The 19,122-nt window shown below is 38.2% G+C and overlaps 2 protein-coding genes across 2 annotated transcripts; one reads left to right on the top strand and one right to left on the bottom strand.

Moving 5' to 3' along the window:
• Window positions 1–3,034: 3,034 nt before the first annotated feature.
• Window positions 3,035–4,660, bottom strand: LOC130828733 (uncharacterized). The gene has a single exon (XM_057694694.1). The coding sequence runs from the start codon at window positions 4,658–4,660 to the stop codon at window positions 3,035–3,037; it is 1,626 nt and encodes a 541-aa protein (XP_057550677.1).
• A 9,388-nt stretch (window positions 4,661–14,048) lies between these two features.
• LOC130828731 (uncharacterized) lies at window positions 14,049–16,454 on the top strand. The gene is made up of 2 exons (XM_057694693.1): window positions 14,049–16,068; window positions 16,174–16,454. Exons 1-2 carry the CDS (start codon window positions 14,049–14,051, stop codon window positions 16,452–16,454), a joined length of 2,301 nt encoding a protein of 766 aa, XP_057550676.1.
• Window positions 16,455–19,122: the final 2,668 nt, after the last annotated feature.

Raw genomic sequence — 19,122 nt, 5'->3', positions numbered from 1 at the left:
TGATAACCTCAAAGCCAAGAGAAGGAGAGAAGGGAAAGAAAAGATTGCATCTTGGGAAAAACTCAAGAAGAAAATGGAGCAACGTTGGGTCCCACGTGAATATGTGCAGGATCAATATGTCAAATTAACTCGCCTAAATCAAGGTGAGCGTAATATTGATGAATATGTACGTGAGTTTGAGAAACTTAGCTTGGTGTGTGACATACAAGAGAAGGAACCACTCAAAATTGCGCGTTTCACAAAGGGGCTTTCTAAACCAATCTCTAATAAGGTGGATCTTCTACCTTATTCCACTTATGATGAGGTTGTGAAGGCTGCTAGGAAGGTTGAAGCACAAAACAAAGAGGAGAAGCCGAAGAATGCTCCAAGACCCCCTTTTAGAGCGTTCTCTTCCGCGGGAAAAGTTGATTCTTTTCCTAGCCCTTCTAAATCAACTGTTCCTACTAACCCTTCGAAAACTTATGGAGGAAAACCAGATTTCAAGCAAGATGCATCCAAAAGAACTTGTTACAAGTGTCATGAAAGAGGACATATTGCTAGTGAATGTCCAAAACGGAATACACTTACTATTCAAGAAGGAGAGTGGGGTTCCGAAGAAGAGGAAGAGGAGGAGGAATATGAGGAATATGGTGCTGAAGAAAATGACGCTCCATTGTGTGGTGTTGTGAGAAGACTTCTACATTCCGAACCTCTCAAAGATATGCAACAACGAGAGAACCTTTTTCATACTAGATGCAAGGTTCAAGACAAGGTTTTTGATGTGATTGTTGATGGAGGATCATGCACGGATGTGGCCTCAACTGAACTTGTAAGTAAGCTTAAATTACCTACACGAAATCATGCTAAACCTTACAAGTTAAATTGGCTGGATAATGACACCGGTTTAAAGGTTAAGAAACAAGCACTAGTTTCATTCACTATAGGAAATTTTTATGATGAACGTTGGTGTGACGTTTTACCTATGAGTGCGTGTCATATTTTGCTTGGTAGACCATGGCAATTTGATAGAAAAGCTATTCATGATGGTGTTTCTAATGTCTATACGGTCACTACCAAATTAGGAAAGAAGATTAGGTTGTTACCTTTGCCCCCTAAGGTTGAACCTATGGTGGAAAAGAAACCAAACTTCCTTATGTCTAGGAAGGAGTTTGAGGAAGAATGCGTGATAGAAGGAGGAGGGTTTCTGCTTATTGTAAAGCCCATTGTTGATGATGTTTCTCATGTGGCTAACTCTATTCCGTTGAGAAACTTGCTTAAAGAATTTGCAGATGTGTTTCCCGATGATTTGCCTAAAGGGTTGCCTCCATTTCGTGGTATTGAACATGCAATTGATTTGGTACCGGGAGCCTCATTACCAAACAAGGCAGCCTATAGATGCAATCCCGAGCAAGCTAAGGAGTTGCAAAGACAAGTTGAAGAACTCATGGAAAAGGGCTATGTGCGTGAAAGCCTTAGTCCATGTGCGGTGCCTGCCCTTTTGGTGCCAAAGAAAGAAGGAACTTGGAGGATGTGTATTGATAGTCGTGCCATCAACAACATAACTATTAAATATAGATTTCCCATGCCAAGGCTACAAGACATGCTTGATGAATTAAGTGGAGCCACAGTTTTTAGCAAAATTGACTTGCGAAGTGGTTATCATCAAATGAGAATTCGTGAAGGAGATGAATGGAAGACTGCTTTCAAGACAAAGCAAGGTCTATATGAATGGCTTGTCATGCCATTTGGACTTTGCAATGCTCCTAGTTCGTTCATGAGACTCATGAATGAGGTATTACGTCCCTTTCTAAATAAATTCATTGTTGTATATTTAGATGATATTCTAGTATATAGTAAAACTGAAAATGAGCATTTGATACATTTGAGAGTTTTACTTGAGGTATTGAGAGAGCATAAATTGTATGGAAAAATGGAAAAATGTACTTTCATGTGTAGTAGTATTTCTTTCCTAGGCTACATTGTTTCTAGTGAAGGAGTACAGGTTGATCCCGAGAAGGTGAAAGCTATCTCAACATGGAAGGTACCCAAAGATGTTCATGAGGTTAGAAGTTTTCATGGACTAGCTTCATTTTACCGAGTCTTCATCAAGAACTTTTCCACTCTTATGGCGCCTTTAACGGAGCTGTTGACGAAAGGTGCAACTTTCAATGTGGGTGATTTGTCTCCGTACCTTGAAGATGAGAGTTTGAGGGCAAACTTCTTTGAAGAGGGGGAGAATGATGAGAATTCAGTCCACAAAGTCCAAGATCATCAAGTTACGGTTCCTACAACACAAGCTACGGTCCATGCTTTACTTAGCCACGCAAATATCAAGCAAATGGTTGCTAATTTCGTGGGATTCTCTTCAAAGCAATCCTTTATTACTTGCCTTAAATGGGAAGTTGAATAAGGCACAATTGCCTGAAATGGGAAGTTGAATACAAGCAGCAACTTGAATTCTAGCTTTAATGCTTAAATGGGAGTTTTTTTTTATAGGAGAAATGCAAGAGTTTTTAGGAGAATATGGACGGTTCAAAGTAGCTTCATTAGCCTTAATTTGCTGTTTAAATAGCTATTAATAAAGTGTCATTATTAGCCTTAAATGCTTAACATTAAAAAGGCTTAATGCTAGCTTTAGTTTAATGCTTTGTTTTCTGATTTTTTGTAAGGGGGAAAGTTAAAAGGTTCCTTGAAGGGGAAGTTAAAAGGTTCCTTGAGGGAAGTTAAAAGGTTCCTTGAAGACTTGTAACACTTGCATTATTTTTAGTATAAAAGGAACTCATTGCCATGCATTTTAGGAAAGTGAGATTGAAAACAAAATTCTGATTTTCTTTGTGAATTTCTTTGTGCTTACTTTGTGTTGCACGCCCCTTTTATTCTTATTACTTAGTGTTTGAGAGTAAAAGCTTTGAGAGTTTAAAATACTTAGTGAATTTTTGCTGCTCAAAGAAGCCATCCAATCTAGAATAAGTTTCTAAGTTGCGTGGGTGTTCTCTTGTTTCGTTCCTTGTTAAGCTTGTTTTTAAGCTAATTCATACACTCTAAAACGGTCCCATTACACTTCCACATCACCCTCCCTCTTGATCTCCTTAATGCTCACCTTTCTATTTATTAAAGATACATTACCTACAGGTCTCTGTGGAAACGAAGTGCCTACTGCCTTTTGTGAAGGTAAGGTAAAGTCACTGCCTACTAACTGCTGTGGAGGCAAAGTCTTGTGGGGTGGCAAGGGCATAAGGTCCTTAATCTTTCCTTCATGTTTCAAGGTATAAACATTAGTATAGCCATCATGCAAGGTCCTTCTGTCATGCTGCCAGGGCCTACCTAAGAGCACATGACAGGCAGTCATGTCTAACACATCACAGAGCACTTTGTCTTTGAATGATCCTATAGCAAACTGAATCAAACACCTCTTCTTAACAAAACCACTTGCTTTGCTATCCAACCATTTCAGCTTATAGGGATGTGGGTGTGGTTTAGTCTCTAAGTCCAAGGTCTGAACTAAATCCTTGCTGACACAGTTAGTTTCACTTCCCCCATCTATGATTAGGTCACACACTTTGTTCTTAATCTTGCATTTGGTTTGGAAGATGTTTTCTCTTTGATCATTTGGTTTGGTCTTTGGGGTAGCATGAAAGTTCCTCCTAATCAACAAATTTTGCAAATCAAGCTCAGGATACACTTCCTCTCTGTCCCCTTCTTCCTCACTATCTTTTGTTCCCTCAAAAGTTTCCAGGACTCCCTCATCATTAACACAGTAAGTACCATCAGGGTCCTTCTCAGATGTTGAAGGCCAAACTAACTCCTCCCTACCATTCCTGCTAACCATCATGGCCCTAGGTCTTCCTATGTCTTTAATCTCTGCCCATTCTTGCACAGTGAAGGCTCTAGCATTTGGGCACTCACTCTTAATGTGACCATGTCCATGACATTTAAAACAAACAACTCCCTTCAAGTCCCTGGGATTCTTATCCTTAGTGATATTGGTCAAGGGTGGAACCCTATCTGGTGCATTGGTCTGAGTCACAGTGGGTGTTGGTGTAACAACATTCTTTGGGTTATAACTCCTCACTGGTCTATTGTAGGTGCTGCCCATGCTTGATTTCTTCTTAGAATATTTTTCTAAGGTGAGGGCATTACTACAAGCCAAGCTAAAGGTAAGATTTGGGGTCAACTCCAATTTTTTTCTTAGATCTTCCCTCAGTCCCCCTATGAATTTCCCAACCTTCATCTCCTCAGTCTCATTGGTGTCACAAACAACAGACAACCGTTCCCATTCTTGAATATAATCTGCCACAGTCCTATGGTCTTGTCTCAATGTTCCCCATTTCATGTACAACTGCTGTCTATAATTGCGTGGGACATATTTCCTTCTTAAATGCTTTCTCAATTTTTCCCAAGTATTGATTCTCTCTCTATCCTCCCTCCTTCTTTGCTTTTGCACTCCTTCCAGCCATATTGCAGCAAGCTTGGTCAGTTTGATCTTAGCTAGCTTAAACTGCTGTTCAGGTGTGGTTTCCTTAAAGTCAAAATATCTTTCCAAATTGGCTTCCCAATCCAGATACATCTCAGGGTCTGGAGACTGTCCATCAAAACTAGGTAAATCAATTTTTAAGGTTTTATCCTCATTGTTCCTATTGTTTTGAAGAGGCTGCTGTGGTCTTTCCCCCTGGTTCCCCATGTTATTGGCTACAGTCAAGGCTAACTGCTGGACTATATTGGTAAGGGTCTCTAATCTTTCATCCATGTCCCCAAGTATTCACAAACAACACAATGTTATGATAGTCAACAATCAGAATCTGCAAAAAGATCTTCACAACAATTTTTCCAGAAACCAAAACAAACACACAACTCAAATATTCACCAGCCACAATCTTGCAAGAAATTTTCTCAGCAACAAATTTCCAAAAACAACAAGGAATGCACTGATGTATAAACCCTAATTTCATAAAACAATTTTCAAAAACCCGATTATCAAAACCAACAATTTTAGAAGATAACGCAATGAATCCAATTTTGTAAGTGAAGGCGATTAACTTCTCATCAAAGAACACAATTAAAACAATCAAGAATTGATTTATACTAACCAATTTATACGAAAACTCAAAAAATTCGATTATCAAACACCAAATTGATACGCATGCAATGACAATAAACTCAGATTTCAGAAATCTTTTTTCACGGTCAATGGTGTAATATGATTCAATTTGAACTCTACAAATCTTAATCACAGAAATTAATAACAAAGAAGAATTGAATTTATACCTGTGATTTCCAATCGAAACAAAATACAAACGATACCTGATCCTCTGATTACTCTTCTTCACAGAAAACGCAATGTTACCTATTACCTCGTATCTCCTTGTGTCCCTCCTCAGAACACGGCTCTGATACCAAGTTGGAACAAGTTTGCAGCGGAAGATTTGTTTATGACTTCTTTGATTATTCGATCATCAATCAGACAATCAAATGGTAAAGGTTATCTCGATTAAAAGGGGTCGTTTTAGGGCGATTTCTAAGTAATCTTGGGAGACTACGTATCCCGGAAGAAGACACTGATTCCCCTAAGGAATACAAGGCCTTAATCCTCACAATTCTCACAAAGATCAACGTAATCTTGGAGAAGTATGAATCCGTGAAAGGCTTGAACGCTCTCAAACTCTCAACAGAAAATGAAGAACAAACAGGAACAAACACTTGTTTTCTGAATGAAACTCTGAATATGAAATTATCAAATCTGAAAATAGGAATACATGATGTCTTTACAATCTGGTGGAGGGCCTTATTTATAGAATTGGCTTTCTCCTTTTAACGGCTAGAAAACAAGAAAAGGCGCCTAAGTCCTAACGGTTATAACAGAAGACTAATAAAAAACGCGCTAATCTTTCTGTCAGGGATTGGGAACACCTAACTGTTCCTTATTTAGCTGTTCCTTATCCTTCCTCTTTTATATGCAAAGCTATGTATGCTTTTCTCGAGGTTGGACCATGTACATCCATATTAGTCAGTAGCTGTTCCTCAGTTCCTGTTCCTTGTGTATCAACTCCCTGATCTTGGACTGTTTTGGGTTCAGCACGCTGTTCCTCTGTACTGTTCCCAGTAATACTCTTGTGCTGATCATATGTAGAAGGCGTACTTGTTTCACATACTCTTCTACACTCCTGCCATCTTGTTGTAGATGTTGAAGTTTGGTGAAATTCTCTTGCATGTAGTATGAAGGCAGAAACTTTTCCTTCATTTGCTTTTTCATCTTTTCCCATGATCTAATCTTGTCTTTCCCTTCTCTTTCTCGTTTTGCACATTTGCTAGCCCACCAAGTAGAAGCATATTTGCGCAATTTTAAGGCTACTATCTTTACCTTCTTTTCTTCATCCGTATTCTTGTAATCAAATACTCTTTCAACAGTTCTTACCCATTCAAGGAACTCATCTCCATCTAATCTTCCTTCAAATTCTGGAATGTCGACTTTAAGATCATCTCCACGGCTTGTTTGCCTATTAACTTTAGGACTTTCAGACTCATAATCCCCACCTTCCCTTAAGGTGCGTTTTAGGTCTAGAAACTCTTTAAGCTGGGCTCGTAAGTAATTAATGGTGGCATTTTGCTCTTCAACAATTCTGCTCAAATCACTTGTTTCTCCTTCACCACTTTGAGACATGGTGTTTTTTTTGCTTTGCGAATGAACAAAATTAAGGCTCGGAGCGTAGCCTTGGCTCTGATACCAAGATGATATAGGTTGGCTATGTTTTGAACAAGGACCAAACTATATGCACACGTATGTTTCACGGTTTCGGAATTCAGCAATTAAGGCTGAAAGTTTAGGTTGTATTGTAAAAGGTTTTTTTTTTTTTTTTTGTGATTTTGTGGGTTTTGTAATAAGAAGAACTAAGAAAAGATATGTTGAATTGAACAACTTGAAAATGGCTGATCCAAGGATTAATTTGATACAGATTCACCACAAATTAAAACCAAGGGCTCCTAAGAACACATTCAAACTTTAAGCCAAAAGAATGAAAAGCATAGGAATTTCAACTTACTAAAACCAATCCAAGTTAAAGTAAATTGCAAAGAGAGAACAAAGGAATTTGCTCAAAGGTTGTTTTGTATTCAGAATGTAAAAATCAGGTTGTGAATTACAAGAGTGCATACATCCTATTTATACTAAAGCATTCAGCAATGAGTACAAACTTTGAAAATGAAAGTACAACCAAAATGGCAATAAAATGCAACAGCTAGTAAAAGAACAAGGAGATTTTTGCTGATTTTTTTTTGTTGTCTCTAACAGCTAGTTTTGTTGTCTCTAACAGCTAATTTTTCTTTGGGATTTTCAAATCAGCTCTTCTATCTTCTTGGGATTATTTGTGGCTGATTTGTAAGAGATATTATCATAAAAATCCCACTCAATCTTCATAACATATGGCTATTGTAAATCAGCTAGTTTTGAAGAATGCAACGGCTCAATTTGGAGAATCTGATTGGTTGTTTTGATCCATGCATTTTAATTTTGTAAAAAACGTCCCATGAGCAAAATAAATATTAGACTCAATAAAATAAAAATTACAACTCGACTAACTAAACATGAGACATGATTAAGCTTGATCCTAAACCTGGCTTAATCATCTCTAAGACTTTGTTTCATTATAAAAATGAAAATACAAAATAAAGATTCAAATTAAAGAAGACTTAGTTCATGATTACAAAATTAAAAGACTTGACATTTAAACCTTGAATTTGAGCATCTTCCATATGATGAATCATGGTATTGATCCAGGTTAGCTCATGAGAACTAGATGTAGGTGATCCTACATCAAGAGCCCTAAGCAAACAAAGAAGGGAACAGGAGAGAGTCACAACCAAGCAAGAATGGGAACAGAAGACACGGTTCGAGAATCTGACGACCAGGCCATCTTGATGCACTGCTTGAGAATTAACCACGAGCCTTCAGAGTATGACCAAGGTGGATATGGTAACCTTATACATGGACCTAGCCATCAAGGGCCTAGGACCCTACTGACAATCACTATGGAAGACGGAAGGACCAGTGCAAGGTACCCCAGTCATCAGAAAAAGGCGTCCAGTACTTAGTCTATTTTTGTTTGACTTCTGTTTTGAAAATAAGCCCTGTGATAGGCACGTGTAAAGATAGCCGTTGTAATACATAGAAAGCTATATATAGGCATCTAGCCTTTGTGTAATGATACACATTCCGGAGATTAATAAGAGTTTTCATTCAGTTTACATAGATTCAATCCCTTACATTGCTTAGAACGTTCTCTTTATTTCCTTGAGTATATTGGCGTATAGTTTTCAATCAGTCCCAACACGATTCAAGAGTATACAATCTCTGAAGCTAGATTGAGGAGTAATCTAGAGTGTAACCTTTGCTACAAGAGCGAGTGAAGCCTTGAGGAAGGTCGTGGATTCAGCCCAAGGGTGAGGGAAACCTGAAGAGGAGGATCACGAGGCTGGCCTGAGAATCAAGAAGTGCATTCTTGGGTGCATATTGGTGGAGTTTGTGAAGGCTTTCGCATTTATTTGGCTATCTCCAAGTGAAGGAGTGATTCAGTGCGAGATTGAGAGGGCGAGGGACCCAATCTTGGTGCAAATTGGTATCAGAGCGTAAGTGACGAGAGGGCACAACCCACCATTGTTGAAAAGAGAAACGAAGGAATATCCTGCAAGGAACACCAGAGGCGACTGGCTTGTAACGCGTGCGAATCTGGTAAAATCGTCTACATCTAGTTCTCATGAGCTAACCTGGTTCAATACCATGATTCATCATATGGAAGATGCTCAAATTCAAGGTTCAAATGTTAAGTCTTTTAATTTTGTAATCATGAACTAAATCTTCTTCTTTAATTTTTATTTTGTTTTTTTATTTTTATAATGAAACAAAGTCTTAGAGATGATTAAGCCAGGTTTAGGATCAAGCTTAATCATGTCTCATGTTTAGTTAGTCGAGTTGTAATTTTTATTTTATTGAGTCTAATATTTATTTTGCTCATGGGACGTACTTTACAAAATTAAAACGCATGGATCAAAACAAGCAATCAGATTCTCCAAATTGAGCCGTTGCATTCTTCAAAACCAGCTGATTTACAACAGCCATATGTTTTGAAGATTGAGTGGGATTTTTATGATAATATCTCTTACAAATCAGCCACAAATAATCCCAAAAAGATAGAAGAGCTAATTTGCAAATCCCAAAGAAAAACTAGCTGTTAGAGACAACAAAACTAGCTGTTAGAGACAACAAAAAAAAAATCAGCAAAAATCTCCTTGTTCTTTTACTAGCTGTTGCATTTTATTGCCATTTTGGTTGTACTTTCATTTTCAAAGTTTGTACTCATTGCTGAATGCTTTAGTATAAATAGGATGTATGAACTCTTGTAATACACAACCTGATTTTTACATTCTGAATACAAAACAACCTTTGAGCAAATTCCTTTGTTCTCTCTTTGCAATTTACTTTAACTTGGATTGGTTTTAGTAAGTTGAAGTTCCTATGCTTTTCATTCTTTGGCTTAAAGTTTGAATGTGTTCTTAGGAGCCCTTGGTTTTAATTTGTGGTGAATCTGTATCAAATTAATCCTTGGATCAGCCATTTTCAAGTTGTTCAATTCAACATATCTTTTCTTAGTTCTTCTTATTACAAAACCCACAAAATCACAAAAAATAAAAAAAAAAAACAATTTACAATACAACCTAAACTTTCAGCCTTAATTGCTGAATTTCGAAACCTCAAAACATACGTGTGCATATAGTTTGGTCCTTGTTCAAAACATAGCCAACCTATATCATCTTGGTATCAGAGCCAAGGCTACGCTCCGAGCCTTAATTTTGTTCACTCACAAAGCAAAAAAAAAAAAAAACACCATGTCTCAAAGTGGTGAAGGAGAAACAAGTGATTTGAGCAGAATTGTTGAAGAGCAAAATGCCACCATTAATTACTTACGAGCCCAACTTAAAGAGTTTCTAGACCTAAAACGCACCTTAAGGGAAGGTGGGTATTATGAATCTGAAAGTCCTAAAGTTAATAGGCAAACAAGCCGTGGAGATGATCTTAAAGTCGACATTCCAGAATTTGAAGGAAGATTAGATGGAGATGAGTTCCTTGAATGGGTAAGAACTGTTGAAAGAGTATTTGATTACAAGAATACAGATGAAGAAAAGAAGGTAAAGATAGTAGCATTAAAATTGCGCAAATATGCTTCTACTTGGTGGGCTAGCAAATGTGCAAAACGAGAAAGAGAAGGGAAAGACAAGATTAGATCATGGGAAAAGATGAAGAAGCAAATGAAGGAAAAGTTTCTGCCTTCATACTACATGCAAGAGAATTTCACCAAACTTCAACATCTACAACAAGATGGCAGGAGTATAGAAGAGTATGGTCGAGAGTTCGAGACAATGATAATGAGGTGCGACCTTAAGGAGGATGATCATCAAACCTTGGTAAGATTTTTAAATGGTTTAGATTCAAAAATCAGAAACATTGTTGAATTACAACCTTATGCTTGCCTTGATGATTTAATTAACCTTGCACATAAAGTGGATAAACAACAAAGAACTAAAATGAAGGAAACCTCACGTTTCACTTCAGCAAGAACTACCAATTTCAATTCCTACCAAGAGAACACTCCCCATTCCTATTCTAAAGCCCATTCACAAGATTCAACAGCTTTGCAAAACAATAATTCAAAGCAGCCCCTAAGCATGCCCAATACACCCAAACCAAACACCAATTCATTCACACCTAGGAGATGTTTTAAGTGTCAAGGCCTAGGACATATTTCTTCCGAATGCCCAAACCGAAAAATGGTGAACTTGGTTGAATTTGATGATCATCAAGAGGAAAACGAGGAGGATTTCTGTGACGATGCTGAACTTGATGAGGAAATAATATATCCGGATGAAGGAGAATTATTAGTTATGCGAAGAGCTCTTAGTGGGGTCAAAGCCAAAGGTCCAAACCCAGAAAGGGAAGCAATATTCCACACAAAATGTACAGTTAAAGGTAAGATCTGTTCGCTTATCATTGATGGGGGAAGTTGCACTAATGTCGCTTCAAAGACTATGGTGGACAAGCTTAATCTCACCGCCACTCCACACCCCAAGCCATACATGATTCAATGGTTGAATCAAAACAAAGGTATTCCTGTAAACTCTCAAGTTTTGCTTTCATTTTCCATTGGTAATAGCTATAAGGAGAGTCTTTTATGTGATGTTATACCTATGGATGCATGTCATGTTTTATTAGGTAGGCCGTGGCAGTATGATAGGAAAGTTATGCATGATGGTTTTAAAAACACACATACTTTTGTTTTAAATGACAAACAGATAACTTTAGCACCATATGCACCTAACGCTAATTCTAAATTGCAAGCAACTTTAACTAATTTTCATTCTTTAATTCCTATACTTAAAAGTGAACAACATGAACTTGAGGAACGAAAAGAATTGTTATTGCTAAATGATGAAACCGAATCTGTTTTGCATGATCACCCTTTAATTGAACCGTTGCTTGATGAATTTGCATATGTTTTTCCTAATGAAATACCAAATGGACTTCCACCTAAAAGGGATATACAACATAAAATTGATTTCATTCCCGGTTCCTCATTGCCTAACAAACCAGCCTATAGGACTAATCCTAAGGAAACCGAAGAAATTAGGAAACAAGTTGATGATTTGTTAGCTAAAGGTTTGATTAGAGAATCCGTAAGTCCTTGTACCGTTCCTACTTTACTTGTGCCAAAAAAGAATGGAGAAATGAGGATGTGTGTGGATAGTAGAGCCATCAATAGAATCACTATCAAGTATAAATTTCCCACACCTAGACTTAAGGATTTGTTAGATGATCTATATAGTTCTAAAGTTTTCTCTAAGCTTGACCTGAGGAGTGGATATCACCAAGTTAGAATCCATGAGGGGGATGAGTGGAAAACCACATTTAAGACTAAGGAAGGACTCTATGAATGGTTAGTTATGCCCTTTGGTTTATCTAATGCACCTTCTACCTTTATGAGACTTGTGAACCAAACCATAAAGCCTTTCTTAGGTCACTTTGTAGTAGTTTATTTTGATGATATGTTACCAAGCTTGAGGTCAAGCTTCTCCAAAGAAGGGGAGGATGATGTAGGATCACCTACATCTAGTTCTCATGAGCTAACCTGGTTCAATACCATGATTCATCATATGGAAGATGCTCAAATTCAAGGTTCAAATGTTAAGTCTTTTAATTTTGTAATCATGAACTAAATCTTCTTCTTTAATTTTTATTTTGTTTTTTTATTTTTATAATGAAACAAAGTCTTAGAGATGATTAAGCCAGGTTTAGGATCAAGCTTAATCATGTCTCATGTTTAGTTAGTCGAGTTGTAATTTTTATTTTATTGAGTCTAATATTTATTTTGCTCATGGGACGTACTTTACAAAATTAAAACGCATGGATCAAAACAAGCAATCAGATTCTCCAAATTGAGCCGTTGCATTCTTCAAAACCAGCTGATTTACAACAGCCATATGTTTTGAAGATTGAGTGGGATTTTTATGATAATATCTCTTACAAATCAGCCACAAATAATCCCAAAAAGATAGAAGAGCTAATTTGCAAATCCCAAAGAAAAACTAGCTGTTAGAGACAACAAAACTAGCTGTTAGAGACAACAAAAAAAAATCAGCAAAAATCTCCTTGTTCTTTTACTAGCTGTTGCATTTTATTGCCATTTTGGTTGTACTTTCATTTTCAAAGTTTGTACTCATTGCTGAATGCTTTAGTATAAATAGGATGTATGAACTCTTGTAATACACAACCTGATTTTTACATTCTGAATACAAAACAACCTTTGAGCAAATTCCTTTGTTCTCTCTTTGCAATTTACTTTAACTTGGATTGGTTTTAGTAAGTTGAAGTTCCTATGCTTTTCATTCTTTGGCTTAAAGTTTGAATGTGTTCTTAGGAGCCCTTGGTTTTAATTTGTGGTGAATCTGTATCAAATTAATCCTTGGATCAGCCATTTTCAAGTTGTTCAATTCAACATATCTTTTCTTAGTTCTTCTTATTACAAAACCCACAAAATCACAAAAAATAAAAAAAAAAAACAATTTACAATACAACCTAAACTTTCAGCCTTAATTGCTGAATTTCGAAACCTCAAAACATACGTGTGCATATAGTTTGGTCCTTGTTCAAAACATAGCCAACCTATATCAGCTTTCGCATTTATTTGGCTATCTCCAAGTGAAGGAGTGATTCAGTGCGAGATTGAGAGGGCGAGGGACCCAATCTTGGTGCAAATTGGTATCAGAGCGTAAGTGACGAGAGGGCACAACCCACCATTGTTGAAAAGAGAAACGAAGGAATATCCTGCAAGGAACACCAGAGGCGACTGGCTTGTAACGCGTGCGAATCTGGTAAAATCGTTCTAAACTTACATTCGGATTTACATGCAATTGTTAATCCGGATAAAGGTGATCTTCAATTAATCTTTGATATAGTTTTTAAGGCTTAATTCAATTTCTAATTGGATTAAACGAAGTTTTCAAAATCTGGGAAAGCAAAATTCGTTTTCTGACAAATTGGTTCTCTACATTTGTTCTTTATCAAATTCGTTGTTTCAATTGTTTTTAAATTTGTTAATTGCTCATAATTACACGTTTTCTTATCACGATTTGATACATTTGAACATTTATCAGGCAATCTTGAAGGAGATTTATTACTTGGTGCATTTTCTGAGTTTAAAAATCAAAAAAAAAATTTTTGATTTAGGGTTTCAGAATTTCGTTTCTGGTATTCTTGAATACATTGTTGATTGTCATTATTGCTGTGGGAGTTTATCAACCTGATTCTTGTTAGAAATAATTGTTTGTTGGTATAGCTGTGATATTTGTTGTGCATCCATACATTGTTGTCTTGTTGCATTATTTGTTTGAGCATCTTGTTTGTGAGCTGGTATCTAGCTGTTGAGACTTAGAGCCCCTGTGTGCTTTGTGTGTTGGTTCCTAGCTGTTGAGACTTAGAAGCCTTGTTGTGTCTGTGTGCTTGTTGTTTGTTTGTTGAGACCTAAACCATGGAAGCAAGAATGGAGGCTGTAGAGGCATTCGTACAAATGATAATGCAAAGAGGATTTCCACAGGGACAACCCCATCACCCTAATAATGATCAGGAGGATAAAATGTTGAGGATAGACATGAAGGAATTTGATGGACAGTCCAGCAATCCTGAGGATTATATAGAATGGGAAGCAAGTATGGAAAGATACTTTGAATATAGAGGAACTACACCTGAAGGACAGTACAAAGTGGCAAAAATGAAACTCACTAAACTTGCTGCTATGTGGTTGGAAGGAATACAAAGGCAGAGGGCAAGGGAACATAGGGAAAGAATTGATACTTGGGATAAATTGAAAAAGCACTTGAACAGGAAGTATGTCCCCATCAATTTCAAGCATCAAATGTACATTAAGTGGAGCACTCTTAGTCAAAAGGGCAGAACTGTGACTGAATACATACATGAATGGGAAAAGTTGGTGGTGATGTGTGATATAGAGGATGCAGAGGACTTGAAACTGACTAAGTTTTTATCTGGGTTGAGAGAAGACATTAGGGATCAACTCATGACCATGCCTACACTAGACCTACAAACAGCTTTTAACCTAGCCCCAATCTATGAGCAAAACTTCAACAAGAGAAGGGTGACAGGGAACAACTACAACAGATCCCCTAAGGCATACCCACCCAAACAATCTAGACCTATATCACCCAAGGCCCAGAGAAAAACAGAGCAAAACCTCAATGCCCCTGACAGAATACCTATACCCTTGAACAAGGTGGTTTGCTTTAAATGCCATGGACATGGACATTATAAAAAGGATTGCCCCAACATCAGAGTTTTCACTGCTCAGGAATGGAGGGAAATCAAGGAGGATACCCAACCCAAGATGATGTTAGTAGTAAGAAATGGTAGGGTGGAGGAGGATTGGCCTCCAGTGGCTGAACATGAGCCAGATGGATCTTACAGAGTTGATGAATTTGGCAAAACAGTAAGGTATGAACATAGTACTGATGAAGAAGAGATTGAGGAAGGATTGGAGAAGGTTTTACCTGAGGAAGGCTACTACAACCTGATTATAAGGAGAAGCCTACACACTACTTATGCTGAAGAAGAAAACAACCAGAGGGAAAATATCTTTCAAACAAAGTGTAAGGTAAAAGACCAAGTCTGTGACATGATTATTGATGGAGGAAGTGAATCAAACTGTGTTAGCTTGGCTTTAGTGACAGATCTGAATTTGAAAACTAGACCTCATGCACACCCATACAAACTGAAATGGCTGGACAACAATGCTACTGGTACAGTGAGTAAACAATGTTTAATAGGGTTTACTATTGGATCATATAAGGATCAAGTGTTGTGTGATGTGCTAGATATGAATGCTTGCCATGTACTATTGGGTAGACCATGGCAGTATGACAAGAGGAGCTTGCACAATGGGTTTACAAACACCTATATCATAAAGCATGAAGGAAAGCTCAAGGAGTTAGTTCCCCTGCCTCCCCACAGAACTGTTCCCCCTCCTGTAAGGGAACCTGTACATTTGATCAGTAGGAAGGTTTGTGAGAGGGAAATAAAGAATAAGAATGAGGTATATGTCTTAGTCACTAAGGAAGTAGAGCAAGCAGCAGAAATACCTCAAGCAGTAAAACCCCTGTTACAGCAGTTCAAGGATGTGTTCCCTGATGAGTTGCCTGAAGGTTTGCCTCCTGTAAGGGGAATTGAACACCAGATTGACCTTATACCAGGAGCTCCTTTACCCAATAAACCAGCTTACAGAGCCAATCCCACAGAAACCAAGGAACTACAAAGACAAGTTGAGGAGTTACTACACAAGGGATATGTAAGGGAGAGCCTCAGTCCATGTGCAGTGCCCACTCTGCTTGTACCAAAAAAAGATGGGACTTGGAGGATGTGCATAGATAGCAGAAGTGTTAACAACATAACCATCAAATATAGGTTTCCCATACCTAGGATAGATGATATGTTGGATGAACTATCAGGTGCCCACTGGTTCAGCAAGGTTGACTTAAGGAGTGGCTATCATCAGATTAGAATGAAAGAAGGAGATGAGTGGAAAACTGCCTTCAAAACAAAATATGGTTTATATGAATGGCTTGTCATGCCATTTGGTCTAACAGGAGCCCCCAGCACCTTTATGAGATTAATGAATGAGGTGTTGAGACCTTTTTTGGGAAAATTCATAGTAGTCTATCTTGATGACATCTTGATATACAGCAGAGGATTGAAGGAACATCTTAGTCATTTGCAGCAACTGTTTGAAACTTTGAGGAAACAGAAATTATATGGGAAATTGGAAAAATGCAGTTTCCTTATGAAGGAAGTGGGATTTTTGGGATTCATTATAGGTAAAGATGGGGTGAAGGTTGATCCATCCAAGGTAGAGGCTGTGAAGAACTAGCCTGTTCCTACCTCTGTTACCCAAGTGAGATCTTTCCATGGCCTTGCTTCTTTTTATAGGAGGTTCATTAGAAACTTTAGTACCATTATGGCCCCCATAACAGAATGTACCAAAAAGGGAGTATTTAGTTGGACCCAGGAGGCACAGAAAGCCTTTGAAACCATTAAGGAAAAGATGTGCACAGCCCCTGTTTTGAAGCTCCCTGACTTCACTCAACCTTTTGAGGTTGAATGTGACGCTAGTGGAACAGTTATTGGTGCAGTACTAGTGCAAGAAGGCAGACCAGTGCCCTATTTCAGTGAGAAACTGAATAAGTCTAGACTCAACTACTCAACCTATGATAAAGAATTTTATGCAATGATTAGGGCCTTGGAAAATTGGTCTCATTACCTGAAAATACAGCCTTTTATCCTATACACTGACCATGAATCTTTGAAGAACATACATGGACAGAACAAACTCAACCCTAGACATGCTAGGTGGATAGAATTCCTTCAGACTTTTAACTTCTCTGCAAAGTATAAAACAGGGAAAACCAATGTTATTGCTGATGCCTTAAGTAGAAGATACAACCTCTTAGCTATTCTTGATGCTAAAGTGCTTGGCTTTGAAATGATTAAGGACTTGTATGCTAATGATTCTGACTTCGGTGATATATATGCTGCTTGTCTAACAGAACCTCAAGGTGATTTTCACCTACAACAGGGTTTTCTGTTTAAAAATAACAGACTATGCATACCCAAAACCCCCTTAAGGCTGTTGCTAGTAAAGGAAATACATGAGGGTAGTTTAAGTGGACATTTTGGGATACAAAAGACCCTAAACATGCTGAGTGAACATTTCTATTGGCCTAAAATGTTGGGAACCATAGGCAAACATATTCTGAGGTGTGAGTCCTGCATTAAAGCAAAAATCACCTTCCACAAAGGTGAATACAGACCACTGCCTGTAGCTGATAAGCCCTGGGAGCATGTGAGCATGGACTTTGTCATGGCACTACCGAGAACCCAAAGGCAAAAGGACTCTATCTTGGTAGTTGTTGATAGATTCTCAAAAATGGCCCACTTCATTGCTGGCAATAAAGTGGATGATGCCAAACACATTGCCCAGCTGTACTTTAGTGAAGTTGTGAGACTACATGGGGTGCCCAAAACCATTGTGTCTGACAGGGATGGCAAGTTTCTTAGCTATTTTTGGAAGACCTTATGGAAATTACTAGGAACAACCCTTCTGTTTAGCACCAGCCATCATCCTCAGACAGATGGCCAAACAGAGGTCACCAACAAAACCCTAGGTTCAATCTTAAGAACCCTAGTGAGTAAGCACCTCAGGGACTGGGATCTCAAACTGAGTCAGGCTGAATTTGCTTATAATAGAAGTCCAAGCTACACCACAAAATATACTCCTTTTCAGTGTGTTTATGGGGAAAACCCCCTTTTGCCAATCAATCTTACACACATTAATATGCAGGACAAAAAGCAGAGGGATGCAATTAGCTTAGCTGAAGAGTTGCTGAGAATGCACAAAATGATCAAGGAAAACATATACAAAGCCAATGAAAAATACAAGAAAAAGGCAGATGGGAAGCACAAGCAAAGAGAACCATTGCAAGAAGGTGATCAAGTCTGGGTACACCTAAGAAAAGAGAGATTCCCTCAACAGAGGAAGAATAAGTTGATGCCCAAAGCAGCAGGACCATTCCCAATTATTGCAAAAATTGGAGACAATGCTTACAAGGTGAGACTATCAGCTGAATACAATATGTCCAACACCTTCAACATTGGAGACCTGCAACTACATCAACCAAACCAAGAATTGAGGTCAATTCTTCCCCAAGAAGGAGGAGTTGAACCATACGCATATGACGCTGATCATGGTTCAAGTAATTCAAGCTTCCATTCTGTTCCCCATGATGCCACTCATTCTGAGGATACCCCAAGCATACCAAGATCATTACTGTTCCCAAGGGAACAAGAGAGCCCTAAGCAAACAAAGAAGGGAACAGGAGAGAGTCACAACCAAGCAAGAATGGGAACAGAAGACACGGTTCGAGAATCTGACGACCAGGCCATCTTGATGCACTGCCTGAGAATTAACCACGAGCCTTCAGAGGATGACCAAGGTGGATATGGTAACCTTATACATGGACCTAGCCATCAAGGGCCTAGGACCCTACTGACAATCACTATGGAAGACGGAAGGACCAGTGCAAGGTACCCCAGTCATCAGAAAAAGGCGTCCAGTACTTAGTCTATTTTTGTTTGACTTCTGTTTTGAAAATAAGCCCTGTGATAGGCACGTGTAAAGATAGCCGTTGTAATACATAGAAAGCTATATATAGGCATCTAGCCTTTGTGTAATGATACACATTCCGGAGATTAATAAGAGTTTTCATTCAGTTTACATAGATTCAATCCCTTACATTGCTTAGAACGTTCTCTTTATTTCCTTGAGTATATTGGCGTATAGTTTTCAATCAGTCCCAACACGATTCAAGAGTATACAATCTCTGAAGCTAGATTGAGGAGTAATCTAGAGTGTAACCTTTGCTACAAGAGCGAGTGAAGCCTTGAGGAAGGTCGTGGATTCAGCCCAAGGGTGAGGGAAACCTGAAGAGGAGGATCACGAGGCTGGCCTGAGAATCAAGAAGTGCATTCTTGGGTGCATA

This window comes from Amaranthus tricolor, chromosome 12, assembly GCF_026212465.1.
Source record: "Amaranthus tricolor cultivar Red isolate AtriRed21 chromosome 12, ASM2621246v1, whole genome shotgun sequence".
Classification (NCBI taxonomy): Eukaryota; Viridiplantae; Streptophyta; class Magnoliopsida; order Caryophyllales; family Amaranthaceae; genus Amaranthus; species Amaranthus tricolor.
This window is presented reverse-complemented; position numbering and strand designations above follow the sequence as displayed.